General features: G+C 43.1%; 1 protein-coding gene across 3 annotated transcripts in view; it reads right to left on the bottom strand.

Moving 5' to 3' along the window:
* The window catches only part of MAGI2 (membrane associated guanylate kinase, WW and PDZ domain containing 2), a 1,711,587-nt gene that overhangs the window by 158,333 nt on the left and 1,527,769 nt on the right, over window positions 1-25,485 (bottom strand). For all 3 annotated transcript variants that reach the window (XM_066354483.1, XM_066354482.1, XM_066354484.1), the window contains one exon: window positions 21,925-22,173. In XM_066354483.1, the coding sequence (XP_066210580.1) occupies window positions 21,925-22,173 (249 nt within the window). The remainder of the gene's footprint in view (window positions 1-21,924; window positions 22,174-25,485) is intronic.

The raw sequence follows: 25,485 nt of genomic DNA on the forward strand, positions 1-25,485 counted from the left end.
CTTCATAAGCTACGGGACACCATCTCTTTTGAAGGGGAAGTGCCACAGGTAGAACTCCAGGACCCCCCTGGCTACTAGTAACTTGCCCCTTAAGTGAGGAATACCTCCTCAGCCCGGGACCATCAGGCATCAAGGACCAGGACAATACCCTCCTGCAGAGGTGGCAACAGAGCATCCCAGGGGTTTGGGCTGAATCAAACCCTCCCAGGCTAGCTGCCCATCAGTCGCCTGTCATAGTTCAGCTCCTCAGCAACGCAACCCCAGTTCGCATCAGGCAGGACGCCATGAGCCAGTGGGCCAAGCGGGGTATAACCGTCCATATACAGTGACTAAAAGAGGCAGGACGCCTTGTGCCCTGCAATACCCCTGGAGCACACCACTACTGCCAGTTCAGAAGCCGGGGACAGAAGACTTCAGACAGGTCCAGAACTGACAGGTTGTAAACAAGCGGGTAGAGACCATCCATCCCACAGTCCCTAACCCTTATATCCTACTAAGTTTACTTCTGCCTCACCGGGACTTCTATTCGATTCTTTTTTTTTAAATTTTCTTTTCTTTTTTTATTTATTCATTTTAGAGAGGAGAGGGAGAGAGAGAGAAGGTGGGAGGAGCTGGAAGCATCAACTCCCATATGTGTCTTGACCAGGCAAGCCCAGGGTTTTGAACCGGCGACCTCAGCATTTCCAGGTCGACGCTTTATCCACTGCGCCACCACAGGTCAGGCTCTATTCGATTCTTGACCTGAAGGATGCCTTCTTCTCCATCCCGATGGCACTGGTAAGTCAACCCCTTTTTGCCTTTGAATGAGTTGACCCAGAAGCGGGGGAAAGTGGGCAATTAATGTGGACACGGTTGCCACAAGGGTTTAAGAATTCCCCTCCGCTGTTTGATGAAGCATTAAGCCGGGACCTGTCAGACTTTCGCAGGGAGCACCCTGAAATTACTGTCCTCCAGTATGTTGATGACATCTTGTTAGCAGCTCAGACCTTAGGAGACTGTGAGACTGCTACAGAGGATTTACTAACTGTCCTGGGCCAACTCGCCTATAGAATATCAGCCAAAATGGCTCAACTGTGTGTAAAGACTGCCGCCTACCTAGGATACAGGCTCCAGGAGGAAAAAGAATCTTATCAGGACAGAGGGTATAAGCTATTCTAACGATCCCCTCTCCCAAGCCCAAGCGGCAAGTACGAGAGTTCCTAGGTGCTGCAGGGTACTGCAGATTGTGGATATTAGGCTTCGCAGAAATAACAAAGCCATTATACACCTGTACTGGGGGAAAGGAAAAAGCCCTACGGTTTGGCCCCAAAGAAGAGAAAGCCTTCCAAGAGTTAAAAAAACGCTCTAGCCCAGGCACCAGCCCTAGCACTTCCAAATTCAGCTAAGCCTTTCCATCAGTGAGACTCGAGGCGTTGCAAAGGGGGCACTCACTCAGTACCTCGGACCCCTGGAAGAGGCCAGTTGCTTATCTGACCAAAAGACTAGAGCCAGTGGTGGCTGGATGGCCATATTGTCTCTGGGCTGTCACCACCACGGCCGTCCTTGCCAAGGAAGCTGAAAAGCTCACCTTTGGAAAGAGCTCCAGGTTGTAGCGCTGCATTCGGTAGAAGCTTTGCTCCGCAGCCCTCCTGACCGGTGGATGTTCAATGCCTGAATCACTCAATACCAGGTAACTTTGCTTGACTCTGCCCGCATTAAGTTCTTGCAGACTTCTGCCCTCAATCCAGCCACCCTGCTCTCTGATGACGATCCAGAGGCCCCCTTACATGACCGCCGAGACCTCCTAACTGCAATAGCCAGTAGCTGTGAAGATCTCACTGATCAACCCCTATCGGCGGCGGAAGCCACTCTCTACACGGATGGAAGTAGTTTTGTACAGGAGGGAACCCGAAAGCAGGGGCAGCAGTAGTGACACAAGACAAGGTAATCTGGTTGGCAGCACTTGACCAAGGCACGTCTGCACAGAAGGCAGAGCTAACTGTCTTAACCCAGGCCCTGCGGTGGGCAAAGGGAAAGCGGGTCAACACAGCAGGCATGCCTTTGCCACTGCTCACGTACACGGGGCAATCTACAAGGAGAGAGGATTAGTGACATCGGGAGGGAAAAACATTAAGCATGCCCCCGAAATTTTTTCTCTCCTAGAAGCAATATGGTTACCCAAGGAAGTAGCCATAGTCCACTGTTGTGGGCACCAAAAGGCCAACACTCCAGAGGCTCTGGGAAATGCCTTTGCAGACGGAGTAGCAAAAGAGGCCACACAAAAACCAGTGGGGCCCCTCAACATCCTCCTGGTACTGCCAGGACGTATTCTACAATCGTCCCCAGAATATTTGGACTCAGACAAAGCTCTAGGGATCTCCTTAAGGGCCACGGAGGATCTGTCGGGCTGGAAAGTATTGCCGGCCTCCCGGGTGCTAGTCTCCGAAGTACTCGGCCGAAGCTTAGTCCAAGATTTTGCATGCTGGGACCCACCTCGGCAGGACTAAACTCATCGAACTGTTAAAAACTGATTTCCAGCCTGACCTGTGGTGGCGCAGTGGATAAAGCATTGACCTGGAAATGCTGAGGTCGCCGGTTCGAAACCCTGGGCTTGCCTGGTCAAGGCACATATGGGAGTTGATGCTTCCAGCTCCTCCCCCCTTCTCTTTCTCTGTCTCTCTCTCCTCTCTCTCCCTCTCTGTCTCTCTCTCCCTCTCTCTCTCCTCTCTAAAAATGAATAAAAATAAAAAAGTTAAAAAAAAGTTAAAAAATAAAAAGCTGATTTCCATATTCCCAGATTACATCAGGTCACCAAGGAGGTAAGCCGGAGGAGCTAGACATGTGCAAAGGTCAACCCCCGCCCAGAAACAGCCCAAGGACACCGACTAAGAGGACAGCAACTTGGTGAACAATGGGAATTAGACTTCACTGAAATGCCACAGGGCACGGGGGCACAAGTATCTGCTAGTAGCTGTAGATACTTTCTCAGGATGGGCAGAAGCATATCCCACCTAGTCAGAAACAGCTCAGGTAGTCACTAAGAAACTTTATCTGAAATTATCCCCAGGTTTGGCCTACCTGTTGCAATGGGGTCTGCCAATGGCCCAGGTTTTATAGCTGCCGTAACCCAGAATTTGGCTAGGGCAATAGGAGTAAAGTAGAATTTACACTGTATATAGGCCGCAGCGTTCAGGACAGGTAGGAAGGATGAATTGGACACTTAAAGATGTTTTAACTAAACTAAGGTTAGAGTCTGGTGAAAATTGGGTGAGTCATCTTCCCTTTGCCCTCCTTAGAGCCCGGTGCACCCCCAATGTAGAAGGTTTAACTCCATTTGAAATAATGTTTGAAAGACCCCCTCCTCTCCTTCCCAAGCTTGGAGAAGAAAGCCTGGACCAAATTTCTAACTTTAATCTCATTAGATCCCTACTGGCCTGGAATAAAGGTTTACAGGAAACCAACTGCCTAGTGAAAGAGGCACCCTGACCCCAAGGAAAGAGCTTTAACGCCGGTTGCAGACCCAGGAGAATTTGTTTGGCTGAAAAGGCGGGACTCGGACACCCTTGAAGCCAAGTGGACTGGTCCCTTTCAGGTCATCCTTAACACACCGATGGCTGTTAAGGTAGTAGGAAAGAAACATTGGATCCATTGCTCCCAAGTCAAGAAGGCTAGTCCCCAAAAACAACTGGAAATGGGTAATCCAGAAGACCGTAAACCCTACTTGGTTACAGTTCAAGCGAGTCTAATCATTTTGTTAAGTGTTTTTGCAGGAGGATCCCAGGGACACCCCTCCCCAAGCAGCTTTACCTGGCAGCTAACAAGGACCACGATGGTGAAATAATCAGCCACATGACCACTCCTGGGCGCCAAAATTTGAATTTGACCTCTGCCAGCTATTAGGAAGCTCCTGGCTCAACCCAAGAGGAACTGGTCTCGGGACATCACAGCAGGAAACAGCGGGATGTTAGAGAGCATACAATACCATACCTGGTTAAAGCAGTATGGCTGTGGCACCCTCAGTGAAGAGTGGACTCTGGTGAACCAACCATTACATATGCCCCTCATCAGGACCACCAAGGTGTGGCAATGCAGTGCAGGACTATTTTTGCAAGGAATAGGGCTGTAAGACTATAGCTACTTGGAAGAACAAGGACCCCCTCCTTGACTTTAAGAGAACTGTCTGCTATAAAGCTTCTAGTACTAAGGGCACATTATCAGCCCGTCCATACCAATGAGGAAACAATTATTTGATTCCTCAATAAAACCAGTGCGGAATGTGCTGGCTTGCCAACCTATGCTAAGGACCCCAGACCCAACTTAGCTCAATGCTTAAGAGGAACTAGTTTATAGCTACAGATGCAAGTAGAAAACTTTTACAAGCCTCAGCAGTTAGGCTCAGATCTAATCTTGCTAACAGAGGCAGGATGTGTTCTTTGTGCTTCAGCCTTGCAGATATTGCAGGAAGGTGGTTTATTATCTTTAGAACAATGTGTACTTTTGTAAGATATTGTGCAAATGTGCTGAAACAACTGTAACCTTGTGGTTTTTGCCCTTAAATACCTCTCTCCCCCTGAGCTCGGATTGTTCGTTGCTTCCCTGCATGGATTGCCAGCGGACAGTCAACAGCCAGCTAATAAAGGTTCTTCAAATTCTTAATCAATTTGTCAATTTGGGCTCTGGTTCTGTTTCCTCACGAGTTGCACCGTGATTTGGACATAAATCAGCAAATATATTGCTGTGAGTGATGTTGGAGAACTTACTGCCTGTTTTCTTCTTCTAAGATGTTTATGGTTTCATGACTTACTTTAAGTCTTTAATCCATTTTGAGTTTATTTTTGTGACTGGTGTAAGTTGGTGGTGTAGTTTCATTTTTTTGCAGGTAGTTGTCCAATTTTCCCAACACAATTTGTTGAAGAGGCTGTCTTTACTCCAATGTATGCTCTTACCTCCTTTGTCAAATATCAGTTGTCCATAAAGGTGTGGGTTTATTTCTGGGTTCTCTGTTCTGTTGCATTGATCTGTATGCCTGTTCTTATGCCAGTACCAGGCTGTTTTGAGTACAATGGCGTTGTAGTATAACTTGATATCAGGAAGTGTGAGACCACCCACTTTATTCTTCTTTTTCAAGATTGCAAATTCTAGTTTTTTTGTGTTCTTTTTTGGTTCCATTTAAAATTTTGGAATATGTGTTTTATATCTTTGAAGTATGTCATTGGTATTTTAATTGGTATTGCATTAAATTTATAAATTGCTTTGGGTAATATGAAAATTTTTATGATGTTTATTCTTCCTATCCATGAACAAGGTATATGCTTCCACTTGTTTGTACCTTCCTTGATTTCTTTTATCAGTGTTTTATAATTTTCAGAATACAAGTCTTTAATCTCCTTGGTTAAATTTACTCCTAGATACTTTACTTTTTTTGTTGCAATAGTGAAGGAGACTGTTTCCTTAATTTCTCTTTCAGAGAGTTCATTGCTGGTGTATAAAAATGCCTCTGATTTCTGAATATTAATTTTATATACTGCCACCTTGCCGAATTCATTAATCAGGTCCAGTAGTTTTTTGACTGAGACTTTAGGGTTTTCTGTGTACAGTATCATATCATCAGCAAATAATGATAGTTTTACTTCTTCGTTTCCAATTTGGATGCCTTTTATTTCTTCTACTTGTCTGGTTGCCATCACTAGGACTTCTGGAACTATGTTGAATAAGAGTGGTGAAAAGGGGCACCCATGCCTTGTTCCTGATCTTAAGGGGATTGCTTTTAAATTTTGCCCATTGAGTGTGATGTTGGCTGTTGGTTTGTCATAGATGGTCTTTATCATGTTGAGGTATGTTCCCTGTACTCCCACTTTGCTGAGAGTTTTGGTCATAAATGGGTGCTGGATTTTATCAAATGTTTTTTCTGCATCTATTGATATTATCATGTGGTTTTTATCCTTTTTCTTTATGTGATGAAGCACATTGATTGATTTGCAAATATTGTACCAGCTTTGCCTCCCCAGTACAAATCCCACTTCATCATGATGTATGATTTTTTTCATGTATTGCTGGATCCAGTTTGCTAATATTTTGTTGAGAATTTTTGCATCTAAATTCATCAGTGATATTGGCCTATAGTTTTCTTTCTTTGTATTGTCTTTGCCTGGTTTTGGAATCATAATTATACTTGCCGCATAAAAGGAGTTTGGAAGTTTTTCCTCCTTTGAATATCTTGAAATAGCTTGAGAAGGATAGGAGTTAGTTCTTCTTTGAATATTTGGTAGAATTCACCTGTGAAACCATCTGGCCCAGGGCTTTTGTTTGTTGTGAGTTTTTTGATAACTCTTTTGATCTCATTTGTTGTAATCAGTCTGTTTAGGTTTTCTGATTCTTCCAGGCTGATTTTTGAAGAATTATATGTTTCAAGGAATTTGTCCATTTCACCTAGGTTGTCTAAATTTTGGCATACAGTTCTTCATAGTATTTTCTTACAATTCTTTGTATTTCTGTTGTGTCAGTTGTTACTTCTTCACTCTCATTTCTAATTTTATTTATTTGAGTCCTCTCTCTTTTTTTCTTGGTGATTCTTGGTAAAGGTTTATCAATCTTGTTTACCTTTTCAAAGAACCAACTCTTGGTTTCATTGATCCTTTGTAATTTTTTTTAGCCTCTATGTCATTTATTTCTGCTCTGATATTTATTATTGTCTTCCTTCTACTACCTCTGAGCTTTAATGATGTTCTTTTTCTAGTTCTTTTAGATGCATGGTTAAATTATTTGAGCTTTTTCTTGCTTCTTAAGGTATGCCTGTAATGCTATGAACTTCCCTGTCAGGACTGCTTTTGCTATGTCCCATAAATTTTGAGTTGTTATATGTTTATTTTCATTTGTTTCAAGAAAAATTTTGATTTCTTTCTTGATCTCATTCATTATTTAATAACATGGTATTTATTTTCCACATGTTTGAGTGTTTTCCAGTTTTTCTATTGTAGTTGATTTCTAGTTTCAGGTCATTGTGATTTGAGAAGATGCTTGATATGATTTCATTCTTTTTAAATTTATTGAGACTCGTTTTGTGTCCTAACATGTGGTTTATCTTAGAGAATGTACCATGAGCACTTGAAAAGAATGTATATTATGCTGTTTTGGGGTGAAAGATATTTAATAAATCCAGTTGATCCATTGTGTCCTTTAAGACTGCTGTTTTTTTTTGTTATTTTTCTTTTTTGAGGATCTATCTAGTGCTGTTAGTGGGGTATTAAAATCTCCTACTATTATAGTATTTCTGTTGATCTCACCCTTTATGTGCATCAAAATCTGCTTTATATATTTAGGTACTCCTATATTAGGCACATAGATATTTATAATGGTTATATCTTCTTGTTGGATTATTCCTTTTATCATTATGTAGTGACCTTCTTTATCCCTTACTATAGCCTTTGTTTTAAAGTCTATTTTGTCAGATATAAGTATTGCTACCCCAGCTTTATTTTCATTTGCATAAAATTTTTTTTCATCCCTTTACTTTCATTCTATGTGTATCTTTTGTTTTGAGGTGGGTCTCTTGTAGACAGCATATGTATGGGTTCTGTTTTCTTATCCACGCCGCTACCCTACGCCTTTTGATTGGAGCATTTATTCCATTTACATTTAAAGTTATTATTGCCATTTTATTCTTTAATTCTATATTCCTCTTTTACTAGTCCCCCCCTCCGTTTGTTCTGTTTACAACAGGACCCTGAACATTTCTTGCAGCATTGATTTGATAATGAATTCCTTGAGGTTTTTTTTTAATCTGGGGATCTTTTTATTTCTCCTTCAATTTTAAACAATAGCCTTGCTGGATACAGAAGTCTTGGCTGTAGGTTCTTGTTCTGCATTACTTTGAATATTTCTTTTCATTTTCTTTGGCCTCAAGTGTTTTTGTTGAGAAGTCAGATGTCATCCTTATGGAGGCTTCTTTGTGGGTGATTGACTGCTTCTCTCTTGCAGCTTTTAGTATTTTTTCTTTATCTCTTAGCTTTGGTATTTTAATTATGATGTGTTTTGATATAGGTCTCTTTGGGTTCCATTTTAAGGAAATTTTCTGTGCTTCTTGAACTTGTGTGACTTTTTCCTGCATCAATTTAGGGAAGTTTGTAGCTATAATTTCTTCAATCAGATTCTCTATCCCTTGTTCTTTCTCTTCTCCTTCAGGAACCCCTATTATGAAGATGGTGTTTCTCTTCATGTTGTCACAAAGCTCTTAGAGTTTCCTCAAACTTTTTGATCCTCTTTACTTTTTGCTATTCTGCTTCAGTGCTTTTGCTTACCTTGTCCTCTAAATCACTGATTCCATCCTCTGCTTTGTCCAGCCTGCTTTTAATTCCTTCCAGTGTATTCTTCATTTCTGCAATTGTGTTTTTTATTTCTGTCTAATTCTTTTTATTTTATTTCAGTGTCCTTTTTGATGCCAGCTATCTCTCTATTTAGGTGCTCATTTTGTCCATCTATTGTTGTTCTAAGATCCTTGAGCATCCTAACAATCATTATTCTAAACTTTGCATCCAGTATCTTGTTTATTTCCATTTCATTCAGTTCTTTTTCTAGGGATTTCTCATGTTGATTCATTTGAATTGTACTTCCCCGTCTTTTCATTTTGTCTCTGTTTGGACTAGATACCACTCTAACTAGAATTGTTAGGTCCTGAGCTGATGCTCTCCATATCTGGCTGCTGGATGTACCAGCCCTGGACCTCCCTGGGCAGAACCTGGTGCAAACCAGTGGGGGTCACTGCTTTTGACTGGCCCTTAGCAACCTTCTTGGAGCTACAGGTGATCCAGAATTTGTGGCTCCCTCTGCTGGGCCCTGATGCCATTGTAACTAACAGCAGCACTCCTAGGCTGGCTTTTATCTACTCTTGGCCAGTGTTTGTGGCCTCTCTATTCCTGATGCGAGGTCTTTCTGCTGGCCCCCCTCTGCCTCTGTCTCCTCAGGTACTTGGGCACCAGTGCAGGCTCGCAGGCCACAGCTGGGGCTACTCTGTGGGTGCAAGGGACTCCTTGCCTTGCTGGGCTCTGCCCCCCATGGGCATGTGGCACCCCTTGCCAGGCTCTGCCCCCCCCCCAGGGTGTGCAAGATGCTTCACCCTGCTTGGGTCCACTCCACGCCGGCATAGGGGACACCTGGCCTTTCAGGGTTCTGCCCTCATGGGCATGCAGGAGGCCTCTCTGGGCTCTGCCCTTCACCACTGTGGTGTGGGCTGCCTTGCTGGGCTCCGACCCTGACCACTGCCACCACTTCCCACTGCAGCTGGACCCTCCCACCCTTCTGATGGTACTCAGCACGTTGGGGGGGGCTGTGTTGCCTATACCTCAGCACTCAAATCCTGTGTTATTGATGCGCTGCTGCTTCTAAGTGTTTCTCTGTACTCACTGGAGCAGGAGAGCCTCTGTTGTGTGGGGTAATTGCTTCCCTTTGCTGGCTTGGTTCTCCCAGGAAGAATGGGCACTTTAGGTTTGGGGAGTGACCCAGTACAGGAGTCAGGGTGGCTGTCCCTCTCAGTCTCTCCCTGTGTCCCCGAGACTACACTCTCCTCTCACAACTCCAGTCCTCTTGGTGATCTCTGCTCCTGGAGCCCCAGGTAAGTGCCTGTGAATGAGGTTTTCTGTGTGGTCCCTTTAAGGTGGAGCCTGGGTCTGAGAGTTCTGTCTCCCTCTCGCAAACAGTAACCCGGCTCTTCTTTCAGCTAACTACTGTCCATACACCTCCTCTAGTCTCTGGGACTCCAGCCTGGGGCTTCAGTCCTAGGGCTGAGGTCCACAGCTCTCCTGGAAACCCACCCCACCTGAGAGACCCTCCAGGCCCCACTCACTCCTGGGTATGGGGCAGCCCTTTCCGCATCTCCACCTTCCCTACCAGCTCAGCGTGGTTCTTTCAGTGATGCTTGGTTATAGATTCCTCTTAGTTTAGTCCAAAGTTGGTTTTTCAAGATGATTGTTCCTAAGTTAAGTTGTAATCCACTTTGGTTCTGGGAGGTGGGAGTTGTAATGTCCACCTACTCCATCGCCCTTTTTTCCCCACCCCACTCACTTTGTTTTAAGTGATCCATAGTCACATGTGGCTAGTGTTTATGGTGTTGCATAGTGCAGAATAGAATATTGCCATCACCACAAAAAATTCTAATCTAGAACCTCACCTAAGGCATCAGCATTGGCAGTTGGGAGGCTGATGTATTCAAGTTTTATATCTGGAAAGCATATTTGGGTAAGAGCTTGCCTTAGTTTCTCAAGAGTTAACAATGTAGTTGTGCATAAATTTAGCTTCAATATGAACTTAGGTACTAAGCTAATGCTTGTGACCATACAAATTATTGGAACTGAGAGTCACACCTGTCAGCCTTCTCTTAGCCACTTAGCACCAGGGAGCATCAATTTTAGTGGCTGACTTGCTGCTATAGACCAGATGTTTGTGTCTTCCCCAAATGTATATGTTGAAACCTAATCTCTAATGTGATGGTATTAGAAGGTGGTGACTTGGGAGGTGAGTAGGTCATGAAGGTGGAGTCCTCATGAATGGATTAGTGCCCTTATAAAAGAGACCCGAGGGGTCTCCCTTGCCCCTTCCGCCCTGTGAAAGCATAGCGAGAAGACGGCTACGAGCCAGGAAGTGGGCCATCACCAGACATCAAAACTACCAGTGCGCTGATCTTGTACTGCCCTGCCCCCAGAACAGTGGGAAATAAACTTCGCTGTTTACAAGCCACTCAGTCTCTAGCATTCTGTCACCAAAGCCTGAACAAATTAAAACACTTGGCCATAGGTTTTATTGTGTTTTAATTTCGTCAACTACCTTCTGGAATATGAGCAATTTTTTGGTTTGCTCTTCATCTAGCAAGTCTAAAAAAACATTCGAATGAAGATTTCTAAGTCAGAATATTCTTCTGCCTCCTGTTATGTCAACTGCCCTGTGCTAGATAACCACCGGGCAAAACCTTTTGAGCTAAGTGCTCTTCCTCGCTTACTGGACGATGCTCCTGTCACAAAGTATCCATAAATATACATTCTTATGATGAACAGCTTCTGAACAGAGGCTTTGGGCACTTAACCCGTCAAAGCAGATGGGTTCATCAGGTGCCTGACATCTGGGCATGTTTGTGGAGCAAACCCTTGCCTGTTTATAAAACAAGACCTGAAAGAAATCAAACTGGACAATGAAAAGGCCAAAAGCAGTCTCCTCTCTATTCTTTGGCACCGTATGTAGAAGTACCTAGTGAGCATCACCAGAAAGGGCTGACAATTAATCTGCAGAAATGTTCCCACCATATACTGGCAATAGTTTCATGAAGAAAACAATCTCACTTAAATTTCAAAATTATTGGTGGTCCAATAAAAAATAATAAGAGCTTCTTACCAGGATTGATGCAGCAGGAAGAATTGGGTAGATGTACTCCCTGAGTCCGTGGTGAAAGTTGGGGTTTAAAAAGAAATGCTCCAAATGGGAAAAATATTCCCTAATAGCATTATTTTAACATAGCTGAAAAATGACAATAAGTAACATTATAGTGTTCATTTAACAACATGCTTTTAAAATGGTTGTATATATGGAACCAGCTTTTCTCATATGGCTGATTGTTGGGAAAAAAGAAGAAGAATAAACTTACAGAGAATTGAATCTAACATGAGGCCCTGAATGGATTATAAAGACCGTCTTCTGCAAATGTGAACTTCAGGCTCGAAATTTGTTTGAACCCCTGGGGGAGCGACGGCATGGTCACTGGTAAAGGGTGGCCCTGGACGGGAAGTCTGGCCTGTCTGCACAGCTGCATTATCCCTGTGCCATCCGTGGATAACGAGAAGCTGCAAGACACAAGCCATTCCTCGGTCTGCTGAAGGCCCGCGGTCAAGGCACATATGAGAAAGCAATCAATGAACAACTATGGTGTTGCAACGAAAAACTGATGATTGATGCTTCTCATCTCTCTCTGTTCCTGTCTGACTGTCCCTATCTGTTCCTCTCTCTGACTCTCTCTGTCCCTGTAAAAAAAAAAAAAAAAAGGCACAAGCCAGAGGGGATGGCCACTGATTACACACTTAGGAGCTTTTAAGACAGCCCATTAGTTGAAGGTAGGAAGACATCTACATATTCACCTTCTGCTGCAGCCTGGAGAGTCTTTGAACAAAATAATAAAAATTCTCCTGAAAAATGATTCCCTAGTGGGAAAAACTCATGATTTATGAGCTCCATTCAAACAATAAGAAAAATGATCTGGATTTTTTAAAGAATGCATTGTGAGCACTCACAGATTTTTTTTTTTTTTTGATAGGCTGGATTGCTCTTCTTCCTGAGAATAAGAAAGATGGTGCTTCTCAGTGGAGTTATTTTTACAATTTAATGACCTTTTAATTTGTTAATGCTAAGAGAATGAAATGTTTCCATGTGCCTTTCTGTTTTAAGAGCAGCTTCAAAGTTCAGATGTCAGAGGACTCAGAGTTTGATGCAAAATCTTTTCTTGTTTCCTTGTCTGCTTACTGGTAGAACCAGGGCAAACAGGTTTAACTTTGGGGACAAACTAGTCACGCTCAGGATTGAAAAACATGGAATTTAAGCAATAAGTCCTATTTACTTCGGTTTTAGTTGGGTATGATCCTGTAAAGAAATAATGTGATTCAGAAGTTGTTCACTTGGAACTGAAATGGGTTGCTTTGTTAATGAAGGTTCTGAAATGAATAAATAATTTGAAGTAATACTTTTTTATTTTTAAGGAGATTGAAATGCCCTCTAACCTTTCCTGTTTAGGACAATAATTATATACATATACACTGTAATTATCGCTGAGACGGTGCTCACACAGATGGGTGATGATTCCAGGATAAGGTGGATCAGTGAGCATACTGAGGACAAGGGCTTGGCAGCCCAGATATTTATGCCTTCTGGGTTGCCCAGAGCCACAGAGAAAGTCCCCCCGAGCCTGATTTCTCAGAAGGTCCTCTCATCTAAGACTTCACCAGGCCCTGCGCTGGCTATTGAACCATTTGCTGAGGCTGAGAACAACAGATGAGAAGCCTGTATTCTGGGATACTGTTCTGGTTCCGCTTCATTATAGTGCAAGTTCTCGTGCTGGGCAAGAACCAGCCTGCATACAATTCCTCTCCCTAAGTTGGCAATTTTTTAACTGCTGTGCTGCAAGATTATTTTTTTTTTTAATAAAGTGAAAGACGGGGAGGCAGAGACACAGACTCCTGCATGTGCCCTGACCAGGCAAGCCCCCTACTGGGTGATGCTCTGCACATCTGGGGCCACTGCTCTGTTGCTTGGTGTAAAGCCAGTAGCCACAGACACCATCACAGCCGCCTGACCCATGCAGGTTTGCATTAGATTCAGACAGATGGTAATGAAACAATGGAGCCAAGAACTGGTGGGCCATTACCTTTAATCTTAGTTCACACCCAGCAGGCAAGAAATACACACAGTGGGAAAACACTTCCCTTTCCATTCAAGGCTCCCAAAACCACTGACTTATCCGAGTTTCCTAGAATCAAAGGTTTCTACCTCATCAACCTTATTCACCTCTGTTCCCCATCTCCTTCTTTCTGCACAAACTGGCTTCTCCTTCAGCACTTCACCATCTTGGCTGCTTCTCCTCTCCTCCACATGGCCTTTCTCTGCTCTCCTCCAGCGTGGGCTCCTCTGCCCCATTTTATAGTGTAAAAATCAAAACCTTTAATCCAATATACAAACAAGGAAGTCTCTGATACAAAGTCACTTATCTGAGGCATAATGCGATTCCTCATGAGAGTGCACCACCCCATATCATGCAACAGTCAAGGGTGTGGGGAAAAGCTGTTTTGAAAAGATCTTAGTATTAAAAGGGTGGGGAAGGCTTAGTCTTAAAACTAAGCCTTAGGCTATAATGACCCTGCCTGCTTACAGCCTGTCCCCCACACTCAATGCAAACTATCATATAAGTGAGCAAACATATATATCATATTTACAAACTTATTTGACCAACACTTGGCAACCAAACTATTTTTTGCACCTGATGTAAGGCCACGGAGCCATCCTCAGTGCCTGGAGTCAACTTGCTTGAACTGTTTGAGCCATGGCTGTGGAAGGGGAAGTGAGAGAGAAAGAGAGAGGAAGGGAAAAGGGAGGGGTGGAAAAGCAGATGGTCATTTTTCCTGTGTGTCCTGACTAGAAATCAAAGCCAGGACTTCCACACACTGGGCCGATACTCTACCACTGAGCCAACTGGCCAGGGCTGCAAAAATTTTGAAAACACGCAATAACAGACTATTTAGTCAGGGTTGCTGACATCTTTTCCCTTAGATTGAGAGGGGAGAGACCAGAAGAATGCAGGAGAAGGGGCCTGCAGGAATGACTGCTCAGCCAGTTGGAGATTATCCACATCTTTAACTCTAACAAGAGATCTCTAACTGATCTTCTGCATGCTCTTACAATACGTATAAGAGAAACAAGATCTGTAAATAGGTAGGGCCAGGGGTCCAGTAATCCCTTCCCCCTTGCTGCCTTGCCAAAACTCCCCTACCCCACCTTGAGCCACGAGGTGCAGGTAGGACCTCAGACAAAGGAATCACGTGCCCCTTGCATGGATACTGTAAAAGGTATATAAGATGTAAGAAATCTAACTTGGGGGAGCTTGTGCTTTGGTGCTACTAGCCCCATGTGCTCTGCTGGCTACTAATAAATTCTTCATCCTTCATTGAGATGTCTGGGTGCCTATTATCCTCCATTTGCAAGCCATTTCCTGCTACAAGATTGCCCAATAGAAAATGACAACAGCCAACGCAACAATAGCCATCAGGTATGAATGCCCTATCTTGAACCACACACATAGTTCATATAATAGAGCTGCATTGTATTGGTCACAAAGCATAATAAAGTTTTGTCCAATTGGCTAATTCTTAGTACAAGAAATCATTATATACTAACATAGGCATCTGATTTTTTAAAAAGTCACTTTGGAGAAAAAAGGGGAAGCAATTACTATTACTATTATTTTTTTGTAAAGCAATCAAAATTATACCTATTTTCTTTTGTCAGAGTGGCAAAAATATATTTATGTGCGCCATGAGATGAAAGAGGTTGGAAATCACTGCCGTAAGTGATCCTTGGTGGCATGCTCGTTCTCAGAGACACGTCTGGCTGCCTTTGAGGGACGAACAGCGAGGCTCAGGGCAGGAGAAGGAGGAGCAGGGCACTGTCACACTTTCACTTTCATGAGGACAACACTGGATCGATGTAAGAGGATCAAATCCAATCCCACCAACAGAAATTATGTGATGAATCCTTAAAAACATGCTACCAGGATGTGTGAGGGATTCAAACAAATGTCACCATTTTTTGCCCTTAAGGAATTTACACATTTTTTAGAGGACACGAAAAATGAAATGACAATAATAGATGGTAATAACAGACATAATAACAGATGGGAAGCCAAGGAGCAACCAAGAATTAATGGTTTTATAGACAAGAATCCTACATAAGAGTTAATCAAAATGCTGTGGGAGAACAGTGAAGGGTGACGTAAAGTCATATGAAGAGATTAAGAGATTTTTGAGCTGCCTTGTGAGAGATGTTTGCTGTTTGGGCACTAGTCTTTATCTCATACGGTTGCTGTGAAAATTAAACACAAGGTAAGATTCTTAGCATAGTGCCTGGAAGAAAACTTGATAAAATTTATTATTAGATAAGAGGAGACATTCCAAGTGGCAGAAGGAAAAACTCAGACCCTGAGACAGGAGAGCAAAAGCTGTCCTCGGGGTAAGTAAGGCACGTAGCTTTGGTTGAATGGAACTCTGAGGAGCTGTGGGTAAAAAGTGGCTGTGTCTAGATGACCTGGGATCTTGTATATAAGGGGCCAGTTTGAACATTACCCTGGAGCTATTCTGATCAGGGTGCTATGACCAAGGGCGGTCATAGGAAGACTGAATGGCACAATAGAAAGGGCTGCCTTCCTGGGTGCACTCTGTGTCCTTGGCAGCTGCACTCCACTCTCACACTAGCCCCAGTCACCTCCTAGAGCAGAAAGAAAGTCACACTCATGAATAGGAAAAGACTGATTTGACTTAAAATATACATATGTCAGTACATATGTATGAACACAATATTATCTCTCTTGTATATGCTGATTTTCCAAAAAATTATGAAGACATTTGCTTGTTTTATGAGTTATATTTAGAAGCCAGAGATAATCGGAGGAAAGCTGGTATTTTATGTAATGTCCCTTCCCCTCCCTCGCCCAGAATGTTTTCTGTTATAAAAACACATTAACGGTGTGGTGATACCATCATCCCTCTTAATGAGATACTACTCTCTGCATAAAGCTCAGAGCAAAAGCTTTATGTCCTTGAAAAATTCAAAGCAAAGATTCACTTAAAGAGTAAGGGAATATTACACATTACAAAGCTGGTTAAGAACTCTGAATGGAAACTTGCTTTTGAAAACCAGTGAACAGTAGAGAAATCAGTGAGACTCACTTTCTCATTCTCACGTCCATACATGGGCACAGCTTAAGTAACTTCCCAGCAATGGGATGGAAATTGATAACTTAGAGTTTACAGAAACTTAGAAAAAGTCAAGATCCCAGTATCAGCACCAACTGCACTAAGTACCTGTGTTTCTAAGGTGACCAGTGAATAAACCTCAATAGAAGGTCTGAAGAAATCCACTGCCACACTCAAATGAAGAAAATGTAAGATGAGGTGCTTATTGGATGCTGATTTTCAGAGGCTTCACTTTAAGGCAAAAAACTTTGGTCATTAGAAGAGGTGTGCCAAAGGTCACAAATGTACCATATCAGTCAATGACTGTGTCCTGAGGAACGCCGGGTGAGCTTTGTGGGTAGAACCAACTAGGAAAGTTGCCTTTTAGCCTCCGGCAGCCTCATTTGTCTTATTTCTCTGTGTTATAAACATACTATCATTTTACAAGTGTGCCACATGTTAACAAAAGGAAGAAAGCATTGTCTTAAATTGCCCTAAAAAGGGAGCATGTTTAGTGCAGTTAAGTGCTTGTTTCTGATTATTTCTTGACAGAGTTTGAGATGAACAGAAGAAAGTGTTAGGAGCCACCTTCAAAAGAAAATAAAAAAATAGCTTATTTTCCAGGCTGATTCCCAGTATAAGATAATTTAGAGCGGGAAGAGGGCATTCAGACCACTTTCCCTGATATTCAGATGGGGAAGGACACAGGGAAACCAGGGGACTTGCTCAGGGACACCATATTAGAGACTAAGCAGGAGTGAGTGAAGCTTGGGCTTGTTGGTCAGTACACTTTGATTTAAATCTCTTTATATTCGAGCAAGTTTATAGAAACCTTCACTTTGGTTTTAATTTGTACCTCTCCTAAGTTCAAAGGACTGCTTGCTGGCTGCATGCTTGGTGGCGTCACTTTGGGTGGGAACAATCTTAACCTGCTTCACCGCTTGTTCAGTGTTATTTCATTCTTTCTTATAATGTTGTAAAAGACCTGCTAGCTACTCTTTTGAATATCTGGAATAACTTTTAACATTCAGAGCCTATGGACCTCATCAAGGATGTTGAGGGTCCTCAGGTATTTTACCAAAGATGGTGAACTGTTTCCTAGAACACTAGGTTGCAGTGGGCCTTATTGAAAGTCCACAATGGCCAAGTTGGTACTCTGGCTTTTGCCAGGGAAGGTACATACCTGGAAACAATGATTTCAGCACCAGCACAGAGCTGAGAGATTGTTAAGAAGCCAGCAGCATGTTGGCAATAAAGACACAGAAAACTGAGTCAGTGCCCTTAGGACAATGCAAATGAGGGAAGGAGGGGTTGAAGATTGTTCCCCTACTGTTGACTGCTTAGATTGCTGCCTGAAGATGTTCCGCTTCACAGCTCGTATGTGCCTGCATCTAAGTTTATAAACTCCCTCAACAGGCGGCCAGCCTCCACCACTGACGTTTCCCTCATAAGTTTTAACATAATCTTCCTAACAAATTATAGAAAAGCAAGTGGTGACTAAGGGTCATTTTTATCTCATCATTTGTGCCAAAGCCCTTCTTGGGAATGTCTGGTGGGAAAGTGGGTTTGGGGAGGGGGGAGTAGGAAGCATCTGTAAGGACCAGGTTACACCTGTGCCGTAAAACCCGATGTCAGGACTCAGTGCAGAGCTGGGGAGGCCCAAAGACCAACCTGTCAACCCCACTGCATGGCCACAGGCACACTTTTATAATAAGCGTTTGATCCACTCAAGAGTCAGAAGGCTATCTGAGTCTTGTACCCTCTACACACAGACCTCAGTGAGAATGACAACACTCCCCAAATATATCAAAATTTATAGGTTTCTAGAAGCTTCTAACATGCTTTCCAACATTCTGTTTAGTGATAATATGGCAATGAACATCTTTGTATATAAATCTTTAAATCATTTTAAGAATTTAAAATGCAATTTCCTATTATAGTTTACTCTTATCTTAGGCTCTGTTATGCAAATTTGGATCAGTGGGTCCAAATTTAAGGTCTGAGAAACTACTCAGTATTTTGAATAATGGGACAAAAATCTCAGGAAGCTTGCCTATTCCCACTTTAAATCAAGAAGAATATTTCTGCACCTTGGATAAGAAGCTTTTAAGATCTGTTAGCTTCCAGACAATACTTGGTTGCCTGAGTCACTTGCTTTGAAAAGTATTATAGTATGCTATTCAATTACATTATTGATAAAAAGAAAATGTCTTCTTTAGTTTTTAGAAAAATATTACTTTGAAAGAAAATATGTAAGGCTTTAATAAAGAGCACTAGTAAATAGCAGCCAATGGTAAAACAGAAAAATCACCTTCCAAGTTCTCAATTGGTTAGACATCTGGCATCACTGGCAAAGTTGGACCCTGGGCTGAAGGAGTTATGGAAGGTAATTCTCTGCCTGCAGGGTGCAGAAGTTCATGTTTGGGTTCACCCCAGTCTCCTGTCTGATGTAGTCAGTACAGGTGGCCTGTTTGCAGGGACATCCTAATAGACACAAATTTGAGCCTAAAATTTAACACTTCCCATGACTTTTCCGGTTGTTAGCTAGTGAATTCTGGGGAGCTCTCCATCCTGAAGCCTCAGGGAGGATGCCGTCAGCTGAACTGGTGTGATGGCTGCTGTTCTGTCCTCACTGCTGACTGGGGGACAGAGCGTGGGGACGTGTTCCCAGAAGGCCAGCTGTGGGGAGGGCCTGCTGGCTCTCAGAGATGCTCCTCTCTGCCCAGATTCACTGCTCAGGGCTCTGACAGAGCGGACACCCAGTGTGAACTCTGCGCTCACCAAGAAGAGTAAGCGGACGGTGGATAGCGTGGGAGGATGATCCCTCGCAGGGACGGAGGCTAGGATGGCAAGGACGGACTGGTGCTTCCTCTGAGCCAGCGCTGCTCCAGGCGCTTCCACAGACTAAGTCGTTTAACCCTCCAAGCAGCCCATGACGCAAGTATTAAAATGATATTCTTTTTCAACTGAGGAAGCTGAGGCCCACAAAGGTCCTGTGCTCAGGGTCACACAGCAAGTAAGTGATGAGCCAGGTTTCAAATTCAGGCAGTATGGCTATAGCACCTGGCTGTTAACTGTACCACTCCCTTGCCCTAGGGATGGCACGCCCACCAAAGGCACAAAGCTCTCTGTGTGCCAACAGAAAGTGCCAGCAGCCATGAGAAAAACCACGATGTGTTCAAGATCCTTGGGCTGGGGGAAGACAAGAAGAGAAAAATGACCCAAATGATTGTGTCATGAGAATGATTGTGACTCCTGAGAACTTGAGAGCATCACGCTCTCCGCTCTCAGAGTGTCACCAAGCCCCGGGTAGTGTGACAATGGAGGTGTCACACAGGAAGGCTTTCTACCCCACATGAGGCATTTAGCACTTCTTTTCAAAGTTATGAGTTCAACGTTATTGCAGAAGTAAAATAGCCTCAGGTCTGGGAACGTTTAGGTGCATGTTGCAAATTGTACACTATGGACTCTCCATGCCATCGGTATGATAGCTGCTCTTCCCACAGAACGTGGTGCAGCCTGCATGCCCAACTCCTTAAACTGAAAAAAAAAAAAAAGAAAGAAACATGTAGTAAAAGAAGCCAGGAGCAATCATGCACTCCAGAACACACTTCCACTCTCCAGGGTGATGTAGAATAATGCCATTTTGAAAACTGTTAGAATTACTCTTTTGAGGTTTAATGTCACTTAGTTGGAAGAAAATATTCACATGTTAATTTTGAGCATTTGCACCTGTTGTTTTCCAAATCTACCGACACATGGATTTATTTGCAATTTGTGGTTTATTTATGTAATAAGTGTAATAAGTGCGCGCACACACACACACACACACACACACACACACACACACACACACACACACACACACTCTCCTATGTATTTAGCTATAGGCTGTCACTCTTCAAATGCAGCAGAGACTGTAAATACATGCTGAACACTTTCACTGTGGTAGTACACTTTTTATTTTTATTCCACTCCTTCAGGTTTCCTTCCCAAATAAATGAGTTGAATGATTGGAATAGTTACAAAAGCTCTCTGTGAACATTTTCTCCAAGTGTAAGTTATTGGAAGACTGTTTATATAATTTACGAAAATCTTTAGTCTCGTGTCCTTTTAATCTTGGTGAATCCATCCTCCTGACAGAATTCTGCTTTTGCTCTATGCTTGAAGGGTGAATTTATTTCTTCAGCTTATCATGAAGAAAAGGAGAAATGAGCCTGGGCCTTCAGATGGCTGTCATTTAGTTTCTGCCTGTATTCACCCAGGGTCCGCGCTTCACCCAGGGCTCGCGCTTCTCCAGCCTGCACTCCCGAGTCTGCCGAAGCCACAGCTAGCCGGGGCACTTCGCTCCATTTAGTTCTGGTGCTGTTTTGGTAATATTAAGTTTATCATAAAATGTTCTTATTCCTTCTAATAGTTTGATTTCTTGAGTATTTCTTGATGCACACATCTCTCTTTCTCAGCCTTGTGCTGGAAACAGCCACGACTTATAAGAATGTTAGGCGCAACATGACTCAATTATTTTTTCTCTTAATGATCCCTATTCTGGTGTTTTTATCCACAACATTTTGGGCTAAATGATTCCAACATGGAAAACGAACAAATGTTCCTATTGTCTCTCTCTCTTACTGCTTGTTGGTGACTGAGTGACTTCTGGAATAGTCTTGCTGAACAGCCTATATATCTACAGAGATGACTGAGTGGGAAAAAAATCTGACCCATTGTACAGACTCAGAAAACCTCAGCTTTGGAGGAACCCCAGGGAGTGAAGCCTTCCACTTCTCTGTGCTCTGCTACTGCCTGGGGGGAGGCACATGATCTCTGGACCCACAGGGCTCTTTTAATGGCCTCCTCACTGTCTTGTACTTCCACTCCTGCTCCCTTCCCACGATTTCATTTTCCACAAGCAGCTGGACTCATCTTTTACAAATACAGATCAGATTTCCGTCCACTGATTAAAACCCCCCAGTGGTTCCAATGAATTCACACTACAATTCAGACTCCCTCCCACGGGCTAGGACGCCCTGTTGACCGGCCTGGTGCTGCTCTCCCTGCTCACGATGCCACTGCGCACCGGGCTCCTGCGCAGCTCTTGATGCTGAGCCCCCAGCCCCACACAAGGCTCTGCCTCAGCTGCTCTCCCCAGATCCTCTGCAGCCCTGGCTTCAGTCTCTCACACAGGAGCACCCTCCCCTCATGCCAACACTCCCACTTCACTCTGCTTTACATTCCAGTTTGAAATGAATGAGGAGCTCTTACTGGGGGTGTTGGGTTGTGGTCTTACATTCTTCCTGAGTCAAAGGTCAGCAGCATTTGGCTAAGTAAGTGTGAAGGATGCCCTCCGTGTGCCCACAGCCTGTGACTCTCAGGCTCCCGATACACCTACAGCAGCCCTCCGATCGCTTGTCCGTGTCCCTACCACCAGAACAGAGCAAAACAAGACCTCTATTCAAAGGCAGGTGAAGCAGCCACTTACTTATAGTGGATCCCGACTCAGGCCTGTTCAGGGAGCTGATGATGACGAAGCCGAAGCCTTCGTTCTCCTTCCGGTGAATGACCACATCACTGGTCTGCAGGCTGTGGGAGGCGAAGCCTTCGGGGGGAGAGGCGTTGCCACTGGGGGCAGCGTGGTTGCTGTTGGCATAGGCTGCGTAGTCACTGCGTGGAGAGCTGTGGTGGGTGGATACGGAGCCGGGACTCCTCCCGTTCTCGGGGCAGGGCTCCCCTGGAACAACAGCACATGCAGACACTCGGTTATTAATAAGGTCTTTATGAGGGCCTTCTGTGTACTAGGCACTGCTCTAGACACCGGCATCGTTACAGACCTGGTTGACTGGCCTCTGTTCCAGCCACAGGTGCAGAGCCACATACCTAGCTAGGGCGGTGCTGGCCCCTTTCCCACCCTTCCTGACAGACACAGGTAAAGTCCCCCTCCAAATTCCTGTGTGCTGCTACCTGTTTGTATTTTCCTTCTGTTACGATTGCACCTTCTGCCCGTAGGACAATGCTTAGTTATAGACATCGAGCTTTTAAGTTGTGTAATAATAACTGATCAAATAAGATCATAAAGCAAATAGACTGAATCTCAAATGATATTGTGCATAGGAATTACTTACAGAGCTGGTAAGAAATGTGCACCCGCAGAGTCCACGCATGGAAAGCTGTTTTCAGCAGACCCGGGGAAGACTGGGCACAGCTGCCCTTTGATCCATGCTGCTGTAGAAACTTGTATGGGAGGTTAACAGCCCAGGGCACGTCGGTGTAAAGGGACCTATCATATTTTTACTAAAGAGCCATGGCTTTATATAATTTTGTGATAGTCTGTTTTCCCAGAAGTGCTATTTCACTTTGTGTAGGCAGGAAACATCCTTCTTAAAATATAAATAGTTTGCTCACTCTAGGATCTGACAATGTTATCAGGGTAAGGAACAATGAATTTTGAATCATTAAGGGAGGCATTGGAAGCCTTGTTCATTTACATTCTGTATTATTAAAAACTACACTCTGTTATCAATCAGATAAACCAAATCATTATTTCTACGAGAAAGCAAACATATTTACAGAGAGAAAAGATAGGAATTTGGCAACCAAGAGAAGCTAGTTTTAAAATAAAAGTTGATCTGTTACTTAAAAAGAATTGTGTCACTTTATTTTAACACCTAGGTATCTTGACTCGAAGAGCCAAAGTGGGCACCTAGATACTGTATTAGAGACAAGACTGTTCTACCTCCATGTGACAATTTAATTAGTGTTTTCAAAAGATGTTATGGAACAGAGGAATAGTGATATGGAAAAGAATCACAATTAATGAATTTTTTGGGGTGGTCCCTAGATATGGTATCTTATTTAGAAGTATTGAAAGTGTCTTGTATAGCAAGTTAAAAAAATCAGCAAAAGTTTCGATGAAAGCTTTTAACTTAATAAGCCACAATTCTATCCTGAAATGAAAAAGTCAGGGAGAAAGAACTGGCTACAAGGAAAGTTCTGTTACACTGATACCTAAAGAAAAAGAGCTGCATCTATTCATATGCCATATTAAAAATGGCCTCTAAATGTATTTATTTCTCATTTGTAATGACTGAATAAGAGCCAGGCTGCTGCTTATTATCATTTGATAAATTTAAATTTTTTGTAAGATTTAATTAATTAGGTTTTAATAAAAGAAAATCAACGGATTTTTTCATCTGTAAAAAATGTAGTAGGTCAAAATGAACAAAACGTCAATGTCAAAGCCTTTCTCTCTTTTCTACCAGAATTAAAACTGTAAAATGTGCCCTCTCTGCTAGAAAAAATCATCCAAAGACATGCTGTTATTGTCTTGGTGAAGCACATGTCCTTTATCAGTCCTTCTGTGAGTTGGAAATGAAGTGATTAGAGATAGTCAGGAAGAAGAAAAACAAACAATATTATACCGCAACATTAAATTGAAAATCTCCCTGAGTTATTGGACCAAATCAGTAACTAAATGTCACAGGCAGTGACAAGAGAGATCTCATTTTCTGGCTGTCATATTTTAGGGGGTTGAGAGTTGTGGTTGTCAGTAAAGCAGCAACAAAGAAAAATTATCTGTCTTTGCAATAAATGCCTGGGAGTGGCTATAGTGCCAGCTCTAGAGATAAAGGAAAGCATCAATTAAGTCAACATGAATGGTCCCTGGGTAAGTAAAAGAGTCAAATATATTAACATGATATTTTTCTATTGCTTTTGGACTTCTCTTTCAACCTCTAGAACAAAGTTCTTTATCTTTAACAACATAAACACATTTAAAACCAGGGAGTTAAAATAGTTTCAATGATTGACTTTGAGGGATTGAACTGACTGGACATCGTTTTTCCACTCAGCTGGCTCTGTGTCCAAATGAGACTGTCCTCTCTCCATCAACCCTTCCTGGCACAGGGCATGAACATCACTGTTTTAGTATAATATAGTAAAATGTCACAAAATGACTGAAAACCATGTGCATTTAAAAAAAAATTCACAAACTTTCAGCATCCCTGACTCATTCTTTTGTACAAGTATGTGTACAGAATTCAGTCACTTAATGAGGAGCCCTGAGAAGCCACTGCGCCTCTTCACCTGCAGGTGTTGTAGGGTGCCACAAACTACAGAATTAATATTAATATTTTGGGAGGCTTGAAGAACATTTTATTAATTTGGGTTAAGGTGTGCAGAGAAATTGTGAGAAATAGTCTCTGTACTGTGTGATTGGCATGACCAGGATGGCCCTTGGCATTGTATTGTAAATGCAAGGGGAGGAAAACATGGATTCCCAGACATTCCACCACACCTGTGGGGAAAGGGGTGAATGGCTAGCCAGGTGCAGGGAGAGAAAAGCCAAAATAAACCTTTTCTTATAGCAATGAGCCATTTGCAGGCATTTGTCCCCACAGAAACTACCTCTCCTATGTAAATGCATGTGGTTAACACGTGTGACTCTGGACAGAGAGATGGCAGATAAACACTAGATAATATAGGAATGCCTTTTAATATGTGAAGAGACATCTTTCTACCATTGTGTTGACTTGTAAATTTTGTTTTCTCCAAAAGGATGTATGGCTTGCAAATTGAACATGGTCCTATCATGTTAAAGGACATATGACTATAACCAATAGTGGTAAAGGGCTCCTAATTACAATTTTTGCTTCTGTACTTCCCACTTACAAAACTATAAAAACTAAGTAGAACAAAGGGCCGGCGCACGCTCCCTCAGATTTCTGTCGGAGTTGCCGCCGCTTGGCCAAGCTAGACAATAAAGCTTTGATGTGTAATCGACGGACTTTGTTCGTGTCTTCAATGTTTCGGGTCCCTCCGGATTAGGCTTAACACTTAATATCTACTCAAGTCAGATAATTAGTTTTTAGGTTAAGCTTCTGTTTTGTCCCTCCCCCCCATTTATATTGGAAATCACCACTGGCTGACTGGGAGAGGCTCTTGGTTTGGGAAGGCAGAGTCATTACCTGCGCCCTCCTGGTGAGGTTTTCACTGGAACAGGAAGCTACTGGCCAGCCGACCCACTTATTCCTGCACTGTGCTGGCC

The sequence above is a fragment of the Saccopteryx leptura genome, chromosome 12, assembly GCF_036850995.1.
Source record: "Saccopteryx leptura isolate mSacLep1 chromosome 12, mSacLep1_pri_phased_curated, whole genome shotgun sequence".
NCBI lineage: Eukaryota > Metazoa > Chordata > Mammalia > Chiroptera > Emballonuridae > Saccopteryx > Saccopteryx leptura.